General features: G+C 35.7%; 2 protein-coding genes across 2 annotated transcripts; both read left to right on the top strand.

Annotated features, from left to right (window-relative positions):
• Window positions 1-388: 388 nt before the first annotated feature.
• LOC148691189 (uncharacterized) lies at window positions 389-2443 on the top strand. The gene is made up of 4 exons (XM_088683936.1): window positions 389-1484; window positions 1714-1952; window positions 2079-2294; window positions 2408-2443. Exons 1-4 carry the CDS (start codon window positions 1211-1213, stop codon window positions 2441-2443), a joined length of 765 nt encoding a protein of 254 aa, XP_088540062.1. The 5' UTR covers window positions 389-1210.
• On the top strand, window positions 2442-3322 carry LOC148691188 (uncharacterized). Its single transcript, XM_088683666.1, has 2 exons — window positions 2442-2671; window positions 2773-3322. The coding sequence occupies exons 1-2, from the start codon at window positions 2618-2620 to the stop codon at window positions 3049-3051; spliced, it is 333 nt and encodes a 110-aa protein (XP_088539792.1). The 5' UTR covers window positions 2442-2617; the 3' UTR covers window positions 3052-3322.
• The last annotated feature ends 16405 nt before the right edge of the window (window positions 3323-19727 follow it).

Here is a 19727-nt window from a genome sequence, read left to right as displayed (position 1 = left end):
TGAATTTGCATACTCCTCATTTTGCACTCTACTCATGAATTTGAGCTTGGTTTGCTATGAATATATAATGACTAAGCTTCCTAATATAATTGGGCTTTTTAGTGAAATTTTTGGGTTTCCTGCGACATTGCGTTGTTGTTTCCCAAGTCTCAAGTTGCTTCATGTTATTACAGATCTTGTATTAGGTGATACCTCATTGGAAAAGCTTTTCTGTAACTCCCTTGTTCTTGAAGATTTGGATATACATCCATTTTTCGGAAGAGATGCAATGAATTTCAATATATTTGCTCCTAAATTAAAGACTTTAAGAACAACTGTGAAAGAAACAGAGTTGTCAAACTATTTATTTGTCAATGCCTCAAATCTTGAAAAACTTTGTGTCATGGGGTTTGCATCGTCAAGGCAACACTCTGTCATATTGAATGTATTTCTCACATAGATGATGTTCAACACTCACGTCATGAGTTGATGTTGTATTTTTTATTTACATGCTGATGTGCAACACTCTGTCATATTGAAATGCCTCAACAGCTTTTATTGAGTTGGATTATTGTTGTCCATTTACATGCTTGGCAAATGCACCACCAGCATATACACCCATTTACAGCATTGACACCATAATGAGTTTATTGTTAAGTAGTTTACATTTGAGAATTATGTCATCCTCTTTCTGTCATGGGAAAACAGTTTTGAAATGGATATGAATAGGTTTCTCATGATTTTGGGCCATCCCATTTCTTTTTGCCTATCATTTTTCTCTAGTGGACCAAGTGGGTGGTGCATGTATTGACGCATTGACTCTCCGTAAGGTCAGATTTGAAAGCTGATGCTTGTGATGGAAATGGTGATGAATTTGAAATGTTAGTTTTGATGTTTAAGTTAGATTGGATTCTCATATATCTATAGGTTATTTGAATATGTACCCCATCGTTTCCTGGTTTCCTACATTGTGCTTAGTTAATACGTTGTATAGTTACAATCATATTTTCCTTTTCTAGGATCACAATTGCATTTGAGAAATATGATAAGGTTGAAAACTGTAAGAGAAATACTGATACTCCAGGGTTATAATCCTTCTTGAAAGCTTGATGTGAGTTTTTCTGTTGCATTTACCTTGTCATGTAACCCACAACATTATCTGTTGCATTTAAGAAAAATGTTGTAGGATTAGTTTCTAATGTTATATTTTTATGGTTGAATAAGTGTATAGATGTCGCAGTTGATCACTCGTCGTCGGAGTGTGACCAATGCACCTTCTGCATTATCAGCATCTACGGCTCCAGCCGTGAGTGCTCCATTGATTAGCGAGCCTACACCCTTTGCTGAGGCCACTCCTACTACGTCCCAGGTGCCCGTATCATCGACGTCATCAGTGTCGGTTGAGCAGCTCAATGCACGGCAGCCTCATCGGCGGCGCCGTGAGCCGGAACCTTCTGATCACACTTCCTCGGAATCCAGAGTCGAGTGTGAGGCCTCCCATCCAGGTAGTTTTTTCTAATTCTCACTACGCTGTATTTTTTTTTTCATTTTAAAACTATTATTTTTATGATGGTGAAAATTTGCTGGATTGTGAAAATCTGTTGCTGGTTGTGAATTAATGTTATTTAATTATTTTAAGGTTTTGGAAAATGTTATACTATTACGGGAGGTTATGTCGAATTTTTTTTACAAATTTAAGCTTTGGGATTTCACCATTTAAGTATTTTTGGCCAGCTAAAAAAAACACCAGAGGGCCTAGTCGAATGCTGAAGCAGTCACAGAGCACACGGCAGGCCGCCTCCAAGATCAAGATTGCATATGACCCGCAACATCGTGGAGCAGCTACCTCACAACAACATAGCTTCATTGCTAGTAGTTGTGGTGTTGTTATTCGAGACAATTGTCCTTTTCGGTGGGAGTCTTGGGCAGAAATTCCCGAGGAGACGAAGAGACTGGTGCGACACGAGTTGTCGGTTAGTATATTAATTTTTAGCCTTTATCATTTTTTTAATTTTCTTTACAAATATTAAAAACCAAAATATATTATCTTAATATTATTAAATTTCTTACTATTATTTTATTGTTTTTCATATTCGTAGGTCATTTATGATCTTGAGGACATATCCCTTGAGGTCATGACCTACTTAGAGGAGACCTTAGCAAACCGGTACAAAAATTGGAAGAGCACTTTTCACACGTATTTTAAGCGATGGGATGATCCAGAGATTGCTCGCCTACATTTTCCAAGCGAGTTAAATGACTGGCCAGATGATTGGGAGTGGCTCTGCAAACATTTTACGGACCTAAAATTTGTGGTATGTACATAATATTTTAATAATAATTTATTATTGTTTTAGTTATTTTTTAAGCCTTTTTTATTAATTTATTTCAAATAGTTGCACTAACATGTATATTGTGTGTTTCACAGAAGAAATCTGTTGCTGGCCAAAAAGCTCGTGAGTGAAAGACACTTTTCCACCATTCCGGTTCGAAACCCTTTTCGTATAGGCTTCAAACACGACGTCAGGTAAAAGTATATTAACTTTGAAATTTTATACAATTTATTATTATTATTGATTAATAAAATTTTCTTAGTGTTTTTTTTCTTCAGGAGGGTTCTAAGTTCCCAGCAATCGACATGTTCAAGGACGTTTACGTTCGACCTGGTCAGGAGATTATTGAGCAGTTTCATGTAAGTATATGTAATTATTATTATTCTTATATGTATGAATCATTCAAATGTTATTTATATTTTGTTATTAAACATTATATGTTTTTTCTTTATTATTATAGGCTACTATGGTGGAAAAGAGCACTTCTGTTCTCCAAGAAGCAACATCGCAGCTTCCCCCGGAGACCCCGATCGAGGACGTCACGATACCTGAGGATATAGGTTTTCAGATCATGACTGATGTCCTGGATCAGAACTTAGGTCGTCATCGTGGCAAGGTTGTTCGGTGTATGGGGAAAGCACAGATTCGTGAAACGGGTGCCTCTTCTTCCAGATCAAACACAGCAGAGGTAGATGCATTGAAGGAGGAAGTGACAACCCTAAAGGCCCAGGGCGAGTAGATGAAGGAGCAGCTGAGGGCCCAGGGCGAGGAGATGAGGTCATATGCCGGGGCGTGGAAAGACCTTGTACAAGCCATACAGATGTCCGGCCTTCAAATCTCACTACCAACACCTCATCTTGGTCCACCTTCGACCTCAAAGCCACCTCGCCCTGCCAATACCTAGTAGCTTGATGTATTAAACCTAGTTCACTTGTAGTTTTTTCTTTTTTGTTCGGATCTTGTATGTACATTTCCATATATTTTATAATTAAATACTTTTGCTTGGTTAATTAATTATTCTTTCGAATTGAATTACAATATTTATCAAAAATTTTTTTAAAAAAAAAAAAGTTTGACCAAAACTACTCCCCACTTTGCACGACCAATCACTTTGCACGACGCATGGTTCCGTCGCGCAAACCCACTTTGCGTGACTCATGCGTACGTCGCGCAAAGTTGGTTTGCGCGACGCACATTGTTGGTCGCGCAAAGTGAGTTTGCGCGACGCACAAAGTGGGTTTGCGCGACGCACATTGTTGGTCGAGCAAAGTGAGTTTGCGCGACGCACAAAGTGGGTCGCGCAAAGTGGATTTGCGCGACGCACTCCGTTAATCGCGCAAACCCACTTTGCGCGACGCACGCCGTGGGCCATCGCGCAAACCCTAGCGTCTCAGACTTTGTGTGACGATTAACGCGCGACGAAGGTTGCGTCACACAAACCCTTAGGCAACGATTTTTTACTTTGCGTGACGAAAGTACCTAAGTCGCGCAAAGTGTAAAGTCGCACAAAGTGTTTTTTTTACTAGTGTGGCCAGCTTATGTTATATAACCATGTTAAGTAGTGGAGATGAAGCAATCGCATATATGCACTCCGGTGCGGGTTCAATCTCCACCAATTCTCCTCCTCCTTAACAACTGACTCATTTCACCTGGTACTGCTCTACTAAAAATATGTTAAGTGATTTATTATAATGTGTTGAGGGATATATATATATATATATTTTTTTTTTTTTACTACAAATGATATTCTACGCTAATCTTTACTAAGAGGGAGGGACAAATAAAATATAATTAAACCCAAGATGTAGTGAGTTGAAGAAGAAAACACTAACTATCAGTTTAATCCACAGCTTGCATGCATGTTAAGGAATATTATTATGATTAGACGCAATGAGTCGAAAAAGAGAGATTATTATGACTGGAAAGAGGTCGACCTCATCATCATATATTCGTATATAATGTTTACATTATCTAGCATTAATTTTGACAAGGTGAAAAGGACTTGCATGTGAGAATAAGATCGAGTATGAATGATTGAAATCACATTCGAGTATACTAGAAAAACTAAATTTGTAGATCAAATTTACAAACTAAATTATGTATTATTAATATAAAATGAGCACGTTTATCAAAACTAAATAATAATCTAATCGTAAACTTTCATATAATTTAGTTTACAAAATTTGACTACAAATTTAATTCTCCTGGCATTACCATTTTTTCTTATTTTCGTGGGGTTGAAAACATATAAAATAGTTATTCAAAGTTTAATCAAAAGATCATGACGTAACAACTATTAGGTTTTTTCTGAAAAATGCGGTCAAGCCGTACGTACGTTGAGACTTTTGTTTTTTTTAATAGATCCACGATACTTCGTGACTTAAGACTTGAAAACGCATTTTATAATTTTACCCGATAACAATTTTAAGTAACTAGCACAAGATGGTGGTCATAAATAAAAAAAACCATTTTACCCCCGACCCCTAATGAGTTAGTGTGACTCTTATTAGGGTTTGACATGACGATAGCGACATCTTCGATATTAAGTTAGTGAACTAATTAAGAAATGTTGTGTGGTAACAAATGGTTCTAGTATTGTTTGACCAGTATTGTTTTTAATGATTATTTGGTTCAATAGTAAGGTACGTCTCTTATTTAGAACGATTTTTAAGAAATGGACGAGAAGCAAACTTTATTTACAGATTAATGTGAATAAATACTTCGTCATCATAAGAGATTTAGAAGCTTTAATAATACGTATGGAATGAGATTTGAAGGGAAGAATTCACTAAATATTAATTACAAAATACTTCACGACACAAAGTTTGAGTACATCAATCAATAGAATTTGAAAAGCAAGCAAATCATCAATCACATTAGTTAGATAAAGCAGGCAGGCATGCATGCATTATGCCAAGAGAGCCAGTGATATTACAAAGAAACAAAAGTGGTAGTGGAGGCCTCATTGGCCCCAAATAAATGTTTTCAAGACATTATTTGAAATACAAATTATGTAAAAGTCCTATCAGACTCATCTGTCAGGTATGTTGGGGTAGAGCGCTAACCCTAGCTCCGTGATTAGCTCGCTGCTCGCAAATAAGTTTCCCTCACTATGGCAGACATGAATACGCCTTGATTTGCGCTTGGTGCACGTACTGCCATACAGGTATCATACAATAATACATGCCCTTTATGCAAAAGGATCCTTATTTTTTGAAAAAAAAAATAGAGATTAGGTGTGAGATCCATTTCACATCGAATTTCAATGATCCGATCTGAACGCTTATTTTGTAAGTCTCGATTCATAGATCATCCTTGCAAAAATTGAATCCAATCTGAAACAATTTGCCTATTTAATTATCAATATCAAATTTCATTGTTTCTTATACAACAAAGTATTCGTTCATTTCTTTGAATCCAATTAGATGTCCTAAATATTTCCGATTTAGCTAATATTTTGCAATGATGATCTATGAGGTACAACTTGAAAAATAGACAATTCGAATCGTTAAAATTCGATGTGGTGTAGACCCCACAACTAATCCCTATTTTTATAAAAAAAAATTAAAATCCCTTTCCTTAAATGTTTCCTGCAATAATAATATTAACTGAAAATTTGATATTATCCCTTGAAACCATATTCTCCTCTACTAAAACCCTTCCCCTTTTGTTTTTAAGAATAAAGCCCATTGACTAGCCTCCAACTAAACAAATTCTTTAATTAAGTTTGACTTTTCAGATTGTGTATTTTCCGAATGCCTAAACTACCCCTATTAATACTTGGATGAGATTTTTGGATTAGTTACTTGTTATATCCATTTAATTAATTTTATATATTTTACAAAATAATTCATGCCATTCATTGTATATTCAATGTATTAACTTTCAAATTGTTACAACGTGCCAATTGAAAAATAATAATGCTAATTTCATAATTTTGTGCATTAAATATATAAGTTAATTTACCTACCAACACAACAATAACCTAAAACAGCTTCGGCTAATACTCCAATCCCTAATACACAAAACGAAAGCTTCGGCTAATACTCCACGCAATTTTTACCTACAAAATAGTCTAATTTACCTATTCCATCAAACCAAAATTTAAAGGGTCTAATTTACGTACATCATTTATGTGCATTAGATTAAAAGTTTATTTAATTGCCTACAAGCACAAACCCACAACATTCGAACATTATCTAATATCACTATTTTTTTTTTTTGGAATAGGTAAATTAATTTAAATGTAGGTAAATTAGTATAATATTTGTATGTAGGTAATTACATGAAAATAGTTTTGAAAAAGTAAAGAAAACAATTAAAAACAAAAAACGAATTCAATTAAAAACAATTAAATAAATTGGAAAAGTAAAGAAAACAAAAGAAAATAGTTTTGAAAATAAATTTGAGCACTAGAGTTCTGTCGTCATCCTAATAATCCTACGTAGTTCTTCCAATTACTTATGACTTACACATGCGTATTTGAAGGTTAGGTTTTCCTAATATATATCCTACTTGGAACCTCCAACATAAAACGTATATCTAACATGCAACCCGTCAGTGGCATCCAGATCGAATGTGAACATGCAAGACTCATTACGTTTTGTGAAAACCTTTTGAAAAACCATATAACCCTTAAGATATGTCGTTCATCTTAAGAAGTTACACATATTAACCACAAGAAGCCTTAGTCAATTCCAAGGACAACCCTCCGCTAAAATTGCATCAAATTACTTTTCTAAATATTCTAATGGTGGTCAATCATCAAGGCCATTAAATAGTTTAAACCGATGATTAATAATTCAAAACTTGCATGCATAATATCATAAGCAAATTGAAAAGAAACTACATATTCTTGCTAAGGCTTGTGGCCTCGCCCTAGCAAAAGGAATCAGGTACTAACAATCATAAAATAAAATGTTATTAAGAACTTGTATAGAAAACACTTGCAGGTAAAAAGTCTGAAATTCTCCAAAATAATGTGTTCTTCTCTTCTCCCCCCAAAACTCTAATGGCTAATAAACCTTATTATACTACTACAGAATAAAATCCTTACTAGATCTTCTAAAAACTATGAAACATAATAAAATAAGATAACTAGGAAATAAAAGGTTTCCTATTTAAACTGAAATTCGGACTGTAGAGAAAATTCATCTTTTGACCAACCAAATCAACTCCGATTTGGTTCTAAAAGGTCTTTTTTAAAGCTTGAGACGTCCTTAACAAATCCTCAAAAGGAATCTTTCTTAAAATATGCCATCTTAACCTTCAAAATACCTAAAATATAAAAAAAGTCAATCTGGGAAAGTTGGTTGTTGGACCTTTATTTCATTGCCATGGTCAAACGGCTTGGTAGAAAAATATAGAATTTTGATACAATCATCTTGAAAGGCTCACAAACATCCTACAATTGGAATCACTCCAAAATTCATACGTTTGATCACTTTTTGCATAAGAGGAAGTCGAATGTCCTACATTGAAAATATAATACAAAGTATCAAAATCTCACAAAATAACCAATAAATTAATACTAAGATTAGGGTAAAAAATAAATATACTGAAAATATGACTTTAGCCCTTGAAACTCAAGTTTCATTACATAAAACCCGACATAGTCTTTTTATCTGAATAAAACCCAATGACTAGGCTCCACATAAGTAAATTCATCAATTTTGTTTGCCTTTACGCATTTTTCATTTTTTAGATGCCTAAAACACCCCTAATTACCGTTTTGATGTAGACATTTAATTCTATGCAGATTTGAAGGGAAAAATTAATAAAAAGAAATGTATTAATGTTTAAAATCATTGCATTAATATATCAAAACAAATTGCATGTTAAGGCAAAAAAGAACTAATAATGTTATACTTTCCTTAAGAGTTTGTAATTGTTTTTTAAATTTGCATAAATTTAGACAATTTTAATTTAATCTTGTCATTTTCTTACCAAATGAAAATTTGGAAGAGCATTATAAAATAATTTACCTATATTTAAAAAATATAGGTAAATTATTTGGACACGTGCATTAGTAATAAATTTTCCCTGTATATGTAATGATACATGCAAAATAATTTACTCCAGGATACCCTCTTGGATTATTGTATGTCGTCTTCTTGACATTAATAAAGTCGCTATCATTTCAACTCAAAAAAAAAAAAAAAACTTACAGAATAAAAAATGTTATTTGATTCAAAATAAATTTATCTATATTTTATATGATAATATAGGTAAAATTTTCCACACACATATATTAGTAGTAAAATATGCCCAATATATATAATAATTGTGACATCCCACATCGCCCAGGGGAGTGATCCTTATATGTATATTCTCATCCCTACCTAGCACGAGGCCTTTTGGGAGCTCACTGGCTTCGGGTTCCGTAGGAACTCCGAAGTTAAGCGAGAAGGGGGCTAGAGCAATCCCATGGGTGACCCACTGGGAAGTTGCTCGTGAGTTCCCAAAAACAAAACCGTGAGGGAATGGTAAGCCCAAAGCGGACAATATCGTGCTACGGTGGTGGAGCGGGCCCGGGAAGTGATCCGCCCCGGACCGGGATGTGACAATAATGCATGAAAATAATTCACCAACAAATAAAGGAAATTTGATTAAAAATTAATATATCTACTACTTTTTGTTTATGAATTTTAATTTCTTTTTTTATATTACAAACATAATGTACCTAAAATATAATTTACCTATTGTTTAATCTTATAAGAAAATAATGTATCTACTATTTTATTTTATTTATTTATTTATTTTTGTTTTTTGTCGAATATGTACTGTTTTATTTTAATGGAGATAATTTGTCTTGGTTTAATTTTTACGAAATTATTTAGGCACTGTTTAACTTTCCCAAAATAATGGAACTACTATTTTAATTTCCCTACAAAATAAATACTATTTGATTCAAAATTAATTTACTTATATTTTACATATAAATATAGATAAATTATTTTTAACAAGCATATATGATAACAAACAAAAATGCCTAATGTATGTAATAATCTAGGTAAAATAATTTACCTACAGCATAAAAGAATATTAATTGGTTTTTTGTTGTTTTATAAAACAATATTATTATTTGATTCAAAATAACTGATTGTACAAAGGATTTTTCTTTCCAAACGAAAAATGTGCCCATAAATTGTTTATGAACATAGCTAAATTTATATATATATATATATATTCCTAATATTTATCATACAAGAAAGATAAAATTTTCATATGGGCTTAATTGCTAATCATAATTAGTCTGGGTAATAATATTTATTGACATAACTAGAGTTTTGTGGCATAAGTTGTAAATATGTGATGATAATTGGTTACATATTTGTCTACATGGTACTCTATTTGAAATTTGGGTTTTATTTGGAAGTTTAATATTATGTGGGTTTTTGTTTGGAAAATAAGAGTTTCAAGGGCCTTTTTCTAAAGTACCCCCCACCTTGGTTTTCTTTGGTCAACAACATATGGTGCTTTCAATTTCAAAGAATGGAGAAGTAGATGGTTCTCTTTATAAAAATAAAATAAAATAAAATAAAATAAAAATAAAAAAATAAAAAATAAAAGATAAAGTTCAGAAGACCAAATTTTTAAACCAAAATTTATAAACCAAATAATGTGGATGTCGATGATTGGATTATTACTTAAGTATTGATTAACGTGTTTATTTCCTATTGGTGACATAATTTGGTTTGCAAATATGGTGTAAAAATTTAGTCTTCTTAGTATTATCCTAAAAAGAATAATACATAACTACTCAAAAGGTATGACCTTCTACTTAAAACTTTTCATTTGTTGTGTTGATTGTGGTAGCAAATTTCCAACACCTTTGTTCTCGACAAAAATGTGCTTACAAAACAATTAACATCTTTGATCAAAGACCAAAGCCTCACTCGCAAACGAGGAGTGAGATTAGGTTGAGGGCTTTTAGTCAATTGATTTTCAATGGCTAAGTTAGTTTCTCTCTAAAAAGAGTGAATGTTTAGGCTTGTATAGTAGCAAAAAGCTTACCAAAATTTGGTAGAGATGGAGGTGTTTATAAGGAGTGGTGGGCCATAATGTTAGGGATTTCCCTATTCATGGCAGTATCCTATTGGCCAAGGTGTGAGGAAAGAATATTCCCAAGATACTAATTAGGAGATATTATCTTGGGATAATGATGGTATGTAGTATCCCTAATTGACTGAAATATGGATAATTACTTGATGGAGTTGATCTTCAATTGGAAATGTATTAACGATAGGATTTGGTAATTAATCCCTATCTTTAATGCCTCTGACTTTTTCTATACCATGAGCAAGAAAGCTATGAGCAATCGTAGTCAGCTATTTGGACCTTCAGGGATGATGAGCTGTGCATGGGATTATCTAGGGATGGGCAAATGGGTCATGGACCCGTGGGTCGGGGCGGGTAATGCCAATTCAGAGAGAGTACGGGGTGGGTACATATATGGTAAATTCAAAATGGGGTGAGGACGGGCGGGTCCATTTAATTAGTGGGACGGGGCGGGTACAAATTTCAGAGAAAATGGGCCCTCGGCTCGAACTGTTTCCATCGTTCATTATAAGAAGATTGAATCTCCACCGGTTTTTCTAACATATAAGTTATGTCGAATTCTCCAGGCTCCAGGAGTACTCCGACTCCTCTCGACCTCAATTTTGAATTCTCCCCGTTCATTAACTCCAGTGTTCTTCTTCGCTTCAACAACCATTTCCAGCCTCCAGACCTTGACGCCTTCAGTCGTCGGGGGTCAGTTGGTCTCTAGAGTCATTTTGACTCTTCTCAACCTCGAATTCTCCCAGGCCTTGTACGACAATGTGAAGTCATCACAGGGAGTGTCGTACACCCTCGTAAGACTCTTCTCTAATTGCAGAACCGACACTCTGTTGTGCAGCTCTTCGGCAAAGTAAAATGCAACTCTTTCGGTTGGATCTTCTTGATCTGAGACTGATTCCCTGTGTCGAATCAGTGATTTGGCAGCGCAGTCGGTGTCCGACTCGGTGAGCCTGGTGCAGTAGAGTAGGGTCTTAAGCAGCGGCGGTACCGGCTCAATCTTGGGCAACCCTAACGACACCCCGACAACGTCGTTTTTGAGTGAATGATGGTATGCTGATTTGGATTCTTTAATTGAAACCTAGTGTAGTTGTTGTGGCGGTGGCGATGGCAAAGTTCACGTTGGCAATTGGTTCTGGGTTTCGGAGAATATGACTCTGTTGAGATCAGACGGCAGAGAGTAAGTGTTGCTAAGTTGACTTGAGCAATGGGGTTGAAACGGATCGGCGCTATAGAGACTGAAATCAACATTGTTCCCCTGCCACGTGTCTGGGCTTTTCTCTTGGGTTAGATTTTCGTTTAGTGTTCAAGAAAGCTAGCTAACTTTTTGTTATGTGTTTAAAATGTATTTGGGCCCTTTCATACCAAAAAAATAAAGGTAACAGGAACTGTGGACCTGCCTCAAACCGGCCCGTTTAAAACTGGCCGGGTTAGGTTCAGTTCTAAAATTCTAAAGCTCTTTACCCGCCCCGCCCCGTTACACTTTAAAACGGGTAGGGTCGGTTCCCCCAAATTTGGGCCCGGCTCAGCCTATGCCTAGCCCTAGGATTATCTCATAGTCCTGCCCATTTAATGAAGGCAATCTTATCTTTCTTGAGTAAAAGTCTATGTATCGTCTTTTGGATTTTTGAATTATTTTTTGCTCTATATTTATGATCAGAACCGTTCATATTAAAAATCACTATATAAAGATCATCTCTATAAAAAAAAAAATCAAATAAACTAAGGTCATTTACATCAAATTGTACAAAAATATATGAATGAAAATGGTAAAGTATTCTGAACCATCTATCTATTTGCCACAGTTGGTAAAGTATAAAAACATACAGTTATCCAAGGCTTGGTTTGAGAGATTCTGCATGGCTATAAAGAAATATGGTTTTGGGCAAAGTAATTATGATCATATACTCTTTCTCAAATATAGGAAAAGTAATTGTCCTTATAATTTTGTGTTCATTATATGATTGTGACTGAGAATGATTAAGAAGGAAAATAGAGACTTCAGAAGTATTTGGCTTCTAAATTTAAGATGAAAGATTAGTAATTTGAAGTATCTTTCTCTCACAAAGGTATTATGTTCTTGATTTGTTGATTGAAACTGGTTTGCTAGACTGTAAGCCAACTGATACACTGTTATTTAGAATCATCATATTGGTGATGAGTACATAGATCAAGTTCCAGCTAACAAAGAACGTTATTAGAGCCTAGTTGGAAGATTGATCTATTTATAACATAAAGACCTAATATTAATTACTTATGCGGCAAGTGTTGTGAGTCAATTTATGCATGTTCCTAGTGAAGATCGTATGAATACAGTTTTCTTAGATATCTAAAGTTTGCATCATGAAGGAGAATTATGTTTTTGAGAATGGTTATTTGAGAATAGCTTGGTAGATTTGATTCTTATTGGGCAGAGAATATCACTAAAACAAAAGGTAGTGCCTTTATTCAGTGCTAATGCAAAATGTAGAGGTACGGCCAAAGGATTGTGTGAGCTACTTTGGTTAAGAAAGTTGCTCATAGAGCTTGGGTATCCTCTGAATCAGAGTATGAATTTATTTTTGCAATAATAAGGCAACGAGTGACATATCTCATAATCCAGTTCAACATGATAAAAAAGAACATGCTGAAGTAGATATACATTTTATCAATGAGAAGTTGGAGCCTCACATTATTCAGGTCTCATTCGTTAAGTTTGAAGATCAACTAGTATATATTTTGACTAAGGTGTCGAGTAAGGCGTTCCTTGACTCACTTGGCAAGTTGGGCATTAACAATATCTATCCACCAACTTGAGAGAGAGTATTGACGACAATCCCATCCTATTTTACTTTAAATAAAATAAGAATGCGTAAATAGACCATGATTGGATTCTTTATGCCCCTAGTATATGTGTACTATATATTTGAGCTTCTACAAGAAGAAGAAGAAGAATATGTAACAAAAAATGACACACCCCGACCCGGAATGTCCACTAGGACTTCAAATCGAGTTATGCTAGCCGACACCTAGAAGGTGACGAAGCCATAAGGTGTAGTGATGTGGAAAATGTGAATAAATTTAAACCTAAAAGTGCCTAAATACAAGAGTGCGCTAGTGAGCAGGAATGAACCCATTTCACATATGACATCAGAGCATAAGTAAAGTACAGTGGAGTGGGTAAGGATCTTACCCTCAGAAGTAGATACTAATATTCGCCAAGAATCCTCGTTGATACAAACATTTAGCAGCTAAAACCTAGAAGGGCGCAAAAACAAGGGTGAGTAGGCCTGAAAAGAAAGTTTTAATAAAAACCTTTTGAAAACGTTATAACCCCTCGCTATAAAATCCCGTATAGTTTTCAAAAAATAATACTACATAGATATGAAAACAAATGCTCAAGAGCAGTGAAAACTGAAGTATGCCATGTCATAATATTTCAGCAATAATAAATGTAAGCCAGGTAGGAAATCAGTCTCAAATAGTTTGCCAGTCGGAGTCACCTAACGTGACATGTTCGACTGGACCTGTAGCTCATCAATCTAGGCTAGCACACGAGTCGGAGTCACCCAAAGTGACATGTACGACATGCTGGGTATAAATATGTACGCTCAAGTGCTACGATCACATGAAGGTTATGCGATAAATCGCGGGTCACCTACGAGTTGGAACCACCTATTGTGGTATGTACAACAAGCTGGCACCAGTCTTGTATCCAAGGTGAACGTGTGGTGCAGGACGTGAACGATCACGTGAAGGCTAGCCATAACCCCTGGGCGGGAGCACTAATACCGTGGTGCAGCCTTGATGAGCTCTAAAAAAATATATGCATACCAATGCAATACAATCCATTCAATCACATCAAAGTCACCTGAAACTTACCTAAGTCTCCGCAACATCACACAATATAATCCACAAGTATAACAATGCAACATTCAAAATGCAACTCATTTACGACATGGCATTCAAAGCATAAATCATTTAAGAAAAATGTTCTGGAAACCATATTTTTTTATATATATATTGAAAGCAAATGCCCACTCACCTGGAGTCCGCACTACAACTTCCTAGCACGAATATCGAGGCGTCACGAACAATCGGCGCCTAGAATAAGTATGAAATCACATCTCATAATTCTTATCAATAGAACAAGTAACTTACATAAAACATATCCCCAAGGATGTTCTAGAATGATTTGTAACCCCTTGACCAAAAGTCAACCATTGATCAAGGTCAACGGTAAGGTTCACAATCCTACATAACTCAATTTGGAAGATCTGCACCTCAGATTTCCGATCCGTATCTTCCAAAGATCCACATTATGTTTCTAGAAAAACATCCTAAAGTCTTACCACGATCCGACGGTCGGATCTCCGCCAATTGCCAAAGTCAAGTGACGGCCTACGTTTTATTTTACGAACTTACAAATCCAATTCGGGAAGATCCGTTTGTCGGATTCCCAATCTGTAAGTTCCTATTGTCCTCAAATATTACTTACTATAATGTATTAAAATTTGGTGACAATCCAACAGTTGGATCATCAATTCAAATATTAATCAAGTGATGTATCATAATGAAACTAGGTTCACAACAATCAAATCACGTCATATGGATATCAAATATGAGATCAAGATATCAATTTAGCGTAAAATAACATTGGAGGCCCACTGCCACGTGCCGCTGCATGTGCCGCCTAAGGTGGAGATCGACCGCCCCGACTTGTCGGAAAATTTAACTATTTTAAAAAATTACCAAATTTTACAAAAATGTATATCTCAATAAGTAGAGCAAGTTTCATACCTGTGGCCAAGGCCATTTACCGGGAAAAGCCCTAATTTTCACTCAAATCCGTCAGAAACCTTAGCATAGGTGTTTCTTGATTCGACTCTAAACAAGCTCCGATGACCTAACTAATGCATGAGCTTTGTTCCTGAGGTTGAGGAGAGTCTATTGGTGGTGGTGGTTGATGAAGTTAACTTCAGATTTGATGGATTTCCATCCCGAAGCGGACGCACCCAACGATACATTTCTTCCCAAATTCGAATCCAATCTCCTCAAAGTTGATGTAGAAATGGTAGAGGAAGGGTCAATATAAGGATTGGAAGTGGTGATTCGACTTAATTCATCGGAAAAACAATGAATTTCGCCAGAGAAACCCTCTGGCTACAACCGGGAGCTTTCTTGAAATTAATTAATTTACTAAAATGCCCCTAACTTTAAATGTTAATATCTCATTCGTTATAACTCCAAATTGCGTTTTGTTTGCGCCCACGCGTCTGTAACGACGAGTACTACAAGAATACACCAAGAAAATGGATCTTATGTGACTCAACAAGGAAATCAACAAAAGTCAATGCATTTGCCTCGAAGGGCATTTTCGAAATTTCACATTTTAAAATTATAAAAACCGTAGTTTTTGGGACGGGTCGTTATAAAAAAATTCACAACAATTTAACTATAATTATTAAGCAAATCCCTAATATACCCTCCTTAATATATGTGAGATCTACGTACTAACTTATATATTTAATAAATTAGGCTTTAGAAATATGGTATATGATCGGTTGAGAATTTTTTTATTTTTTTTTTTATTTTTTATCAAATGGTCAGAGATTAGAGTAAGTCCACTCCTATAAAAATGTGCCAGCACCCAGCCCATTTAATCCATTCAGTGAACAGTAATAGACTCCAATGAACAGTAATAGGCCAAATGCATCTCCACCCTTGAAAAATGCGCTGGCACAAAGTCTAAAAAATACGCTGGCACAAACGATCTCCACCACTACAAAATGCACTTGCACCCAATCCATCTAAAATATTATTAATTTTTTTATAAAATAATAAATAAATAAAAAATATTTTTAATTTCGGATAGGATTTTTAACCAATCTTGTCATGTCACGTGTCATTGTTCGAAAGTACTATTTTGTGGATAGATTTCTGATAATATTTTCAACTAATCTCGACACGCCACGTGTCAGTATCTGTTTATAATAATTTAGCCAAGATTTTGATCAGATTTTCAACCAATCTTGTGACGTCACGTGTCATTATCCGAATATACTTTTGTAGATAGATTTTCAACCAATCTCGACGTGTCACATGTCACTATTTGTTTACAATAATTTAGCCAAGATTTCAATAAGATTTTCAACCAATCACATAGTGCATTGTCTTGAACCTCATCCTTTATTCTTTTTTTGTCCATATAAACCCTACATCCCTACATCCAACCTCATTCACAAACCAAACTGAATCCTTCTTTTTAGCTCAACATCATTCTTCATCGTTTTTAAATCTTGAGTTCTTACAATGTCTTCGTCAAGGAGATTGTATGAGCAACAGAAAAAAGTGTTGGCACAACAAGAAGAATTGTTCAATCTCGAGGAAGGTGGAGATGATGAGGCTTTCGTAATGGAAGAGGATGAGGATGATGAACATAGAAGGCTTCAAGCCTCACATTCCCGTCATGTCATGGAAGTTGTGGGTCAGATATCCAAACCCAGATGTGCTGCAACTTGGATAGAAAGAAGGAAAGACGAGGTAAAAATCTCTTGGAAGATTATTTTATCCCCAACAGTTTATTCCCTGATCATATTTTTAGACGTCGTTTTAGAATGCAACGAAGTTTGTTCGACAAAATCATGAGTGTTATTTGCAACCATGATCCATACTTTATGCAAAAAAATGATGTTTTTTATGTTCTAGGTCTTCTTCCTGAGCAAAAAATTACTGCTGCCTTGGGAGTGCTTGTATATGGAGTATCTGTAGATCAAGTGGATGAGATAACGAGGATGGGAAAATCAACTATCTTGGAGTCCTTGATGCGGTTTTGCTATGCAATTGAAGCCCTTTACACCAGTGAGTACCTTCGAAAACCCACACCAAGGGACATGTGAAGGCTTCTGAAAAGGGGTGTGATGCGAGGCTTCCCTAGCATGATTGGAAGCATCAACTACATGCACTGGACTTGGAAAAACTGTCCAAATGCGTGGCAAGGAGCTTATGGCGACAGAAAAAGAGCCAAAAGTATCATTTTGGAAGCGGTGGCTTTAGTTGATACATGGATTTGGCATGCTTTTTTTGGTGTTCCAAAAGCTCAAAATGACCTCAATGTCCTTGCCCAATCTCCAGTGTTCCACGAAGTGCTGCAAGGAAAAGCGCTGAGAGTCACATATTAGGTCAATGGCCATAAATACGAAGAAGCATACTACCTTGCAGATGACATTTACCCAAGGTGGACAACGTTTGTCAAAACAATGCCACATCCACAAAGTGAAAAAGAAAAACACTTTGCAAAATGTCAAGAGGGGTGTAGGAAGGATGTGGAGTGTTGTTCTGGTATCATGTAAGCTTGTTAGGCAATTGTCAGGTTATGGTATTCTGTAAGCTTGTTAGGCGATTGTCAGGACTGCTGCCAGAACGTTTGATGTCGAGGCTTTTCAATCCATCATGATGACGCGGATTCTTCTCCACAACATGATTGTGGAAGATAAGTATGGTTATGATGTCGTCGATGAATACGAGCCGGACACGATGAACAACTCAAGAACACGTATATATTGCGCTCATAACCACACTGAAGATCTCGTGCAACATAAGCCATTAGAACGGGGTGGACGTTACAATCCATTGATCGTTGAGCAGTACACTTCAATGCAAGAGCCATACTGGCACTTAAGCCGTCAAAGTGACTTGATTGAGCACCAATGGGAATTGCAAGGTGAAGATAATTAAAATGAGCTTGTGGTGGAAGAATAAAGTGTGTTTTTTTAATTTTTATGTAATTTTATTTAGTGTGTTTTTTTAAGTTTACTTGGTTAGTTTATGTAATTTTGTTTGCTGTGTTTTTTTAAGTTTATTTGGTGAGTTTATGTAATCTTATTTGGCGTGTTTAATAAATTACTAAAAATAAATAAGAAATACATAAAGTACTAAAAATAAATAAGAAATTACATAAAGTACTAAAAATAAATAACAAATTACATAAAGTACTAAAAATAAATAAGAAATTAAATAAAATATTACAAATAAATAAGAAATTAAATAAAGTACTACAAATAAATAAGAAATTAAATAAAGTACTACCAATAAATAAGAAATTAAATAATGTATTACAAATAAATAAGAAATTATACAAAGTCTGAGGAGCTAGTATATGTGGTGCTAAGATCTTCGTTGCCGGGATATGTGTAGCTAGAACCCCATCGATTTGATTCCTCATCTCTTGCACGCCTCCTTTGCACCACGTCTCTTTTTTTCCGATGTCCAAAAATATTTAGAATTCGGAGACATCCCTACTAGAGACTTGTTCATGGTGTCACGATCTGCTTAAGCTGTCATTTCTTCTCTAAGCATTTGATTTTCTCGATTAAGTATTTCTCTTTATCTCTCATTAGCCGCATCATGTCTCTTAATAGCTGATAAGATTGCTACCATAATCGCAGCTTTTGCCTCATCTCTAGCTGCTTCCTGTGCCATGTTTAGTTCACTATGGCGAGCAAGTTCGTCCATATATTTTGTGTAGTCATTTTTGGAAGAACTCCCTTTTTTCTTTGCCGCCTTTTTACCTTGAGGCCTTAGGGACCGACGAGTCGACTGAGTCTTTGACACTTCTTCAAGCTTCCCTTCCGTCTCTTCAAATGTGCCGCCTTCTTGTTCGATCGTGCCTACTTCTAGCAAATTGTGTAGAGGGACACCATGCATAACAACTTCTGGACCGGTTTGCACAATTTTGTATCTAGGACAATCTTTGACAATTTCTCAACATTTCCAGCTGATTGATCAGCACATTTTGGGCCGGCCTATGGCCTGGTATGAGCTGGATGACAGCCTATTAGGTTGGGGTGGAGGACTTTTGGGCGGTGCCGGTCCATTATTTATGCTTTGAGCCGGCCTACCCCTTGGGGTGGACTTGCTCTTATGCAAAGACCACTCGACCGCGCTATGGTTTATAGGAACTGAATATCTTGCAGCCACGCCTTGAGTTCCCGAACTGCGAAGGGATAAGGGTCGCCCCACGCCATTAAAGCTTTTCATCTTCTATCCTTCTTGGAACATGCTGCATGCACATACGTATATAATATATAAGATCTTCATAGGGCCATGTGTCCCAAACAAAGGCTATGTGTTCGATTCCCACGTGTAATGCGGGACCAAATTCCTCACACTCTTCTCTCAAAGATTTTTTATTTGATTTTCTTTATTTTTCCAGTTGGGTCTCCAATCAAAAAGTGTGCAAATTGTTATGATACAAAATTATAAATGAAGGGCAAAGCCCTATATATGCATGCACTTTTTTCCCTTAGTTTTGAAGGTTAGTACCATGTGGTCTCACATATATAGCACGCGTTTGGGCAAAGCTTCTGCATCCTCTTG

This window comes from Pyrus communis, chromosome 14 (genome assembly GCF_041283825.1).
Source record: "Pyrus communis isolate YQ-2024b chromosome 14, ASM4128382v1, whole genome shotgun sequence".
Taxonomy (NCBI): domain Eukaryota; kingdom Viridiplantae; phylum Streptophyta; class Magnoliopsida; order Rosales; family Rosaceae; genus Pyrus; species Pyrus communis.
This window is presented reverse-complemented; position numbering and strand designations above follow the sequence as displayed.

Excerpts from the sequence above, each read along its gene's own strand:
- LOC148691189 (XM_088683936.1), top strand. The coding sequence starts at position 1,211 with ATGTCGCAGTTGATCACTCGTCGTCGGAGTGTGACCAATGCACCTTCT. Across the intron at positions 1,485-1,713 it reads GTGTGAGGCCTCCCATCCAG|CTAAAAAAAACACCAGAGGG; the intron begins GTAGTTTTTTCT and ends ATTTTTGGCCAG. Across the intron at positions 1,953-2,078 it reads TGGTGCGACACGAGTTGTCG|GTCATTTATGATCTTGAGGA; the intron begins GTTAGTATATTA and ends TCATATTCGTAG.
- LOC148691188 (XM_088683666.1), top strand. The coding sequence starts at position 2,618 with ATGTTCAAGGACGTTTACGTTCGACCTGGTCAGGAGATTATTGAGCAG. Across the intron at positions 2,672-2,772 it reads AGATTATTGAGCAGTTTCAT|GCTACTATGGTGGAAAAGAG; the intron begins GTAAGTATATGT and ends TTATTATTATAG.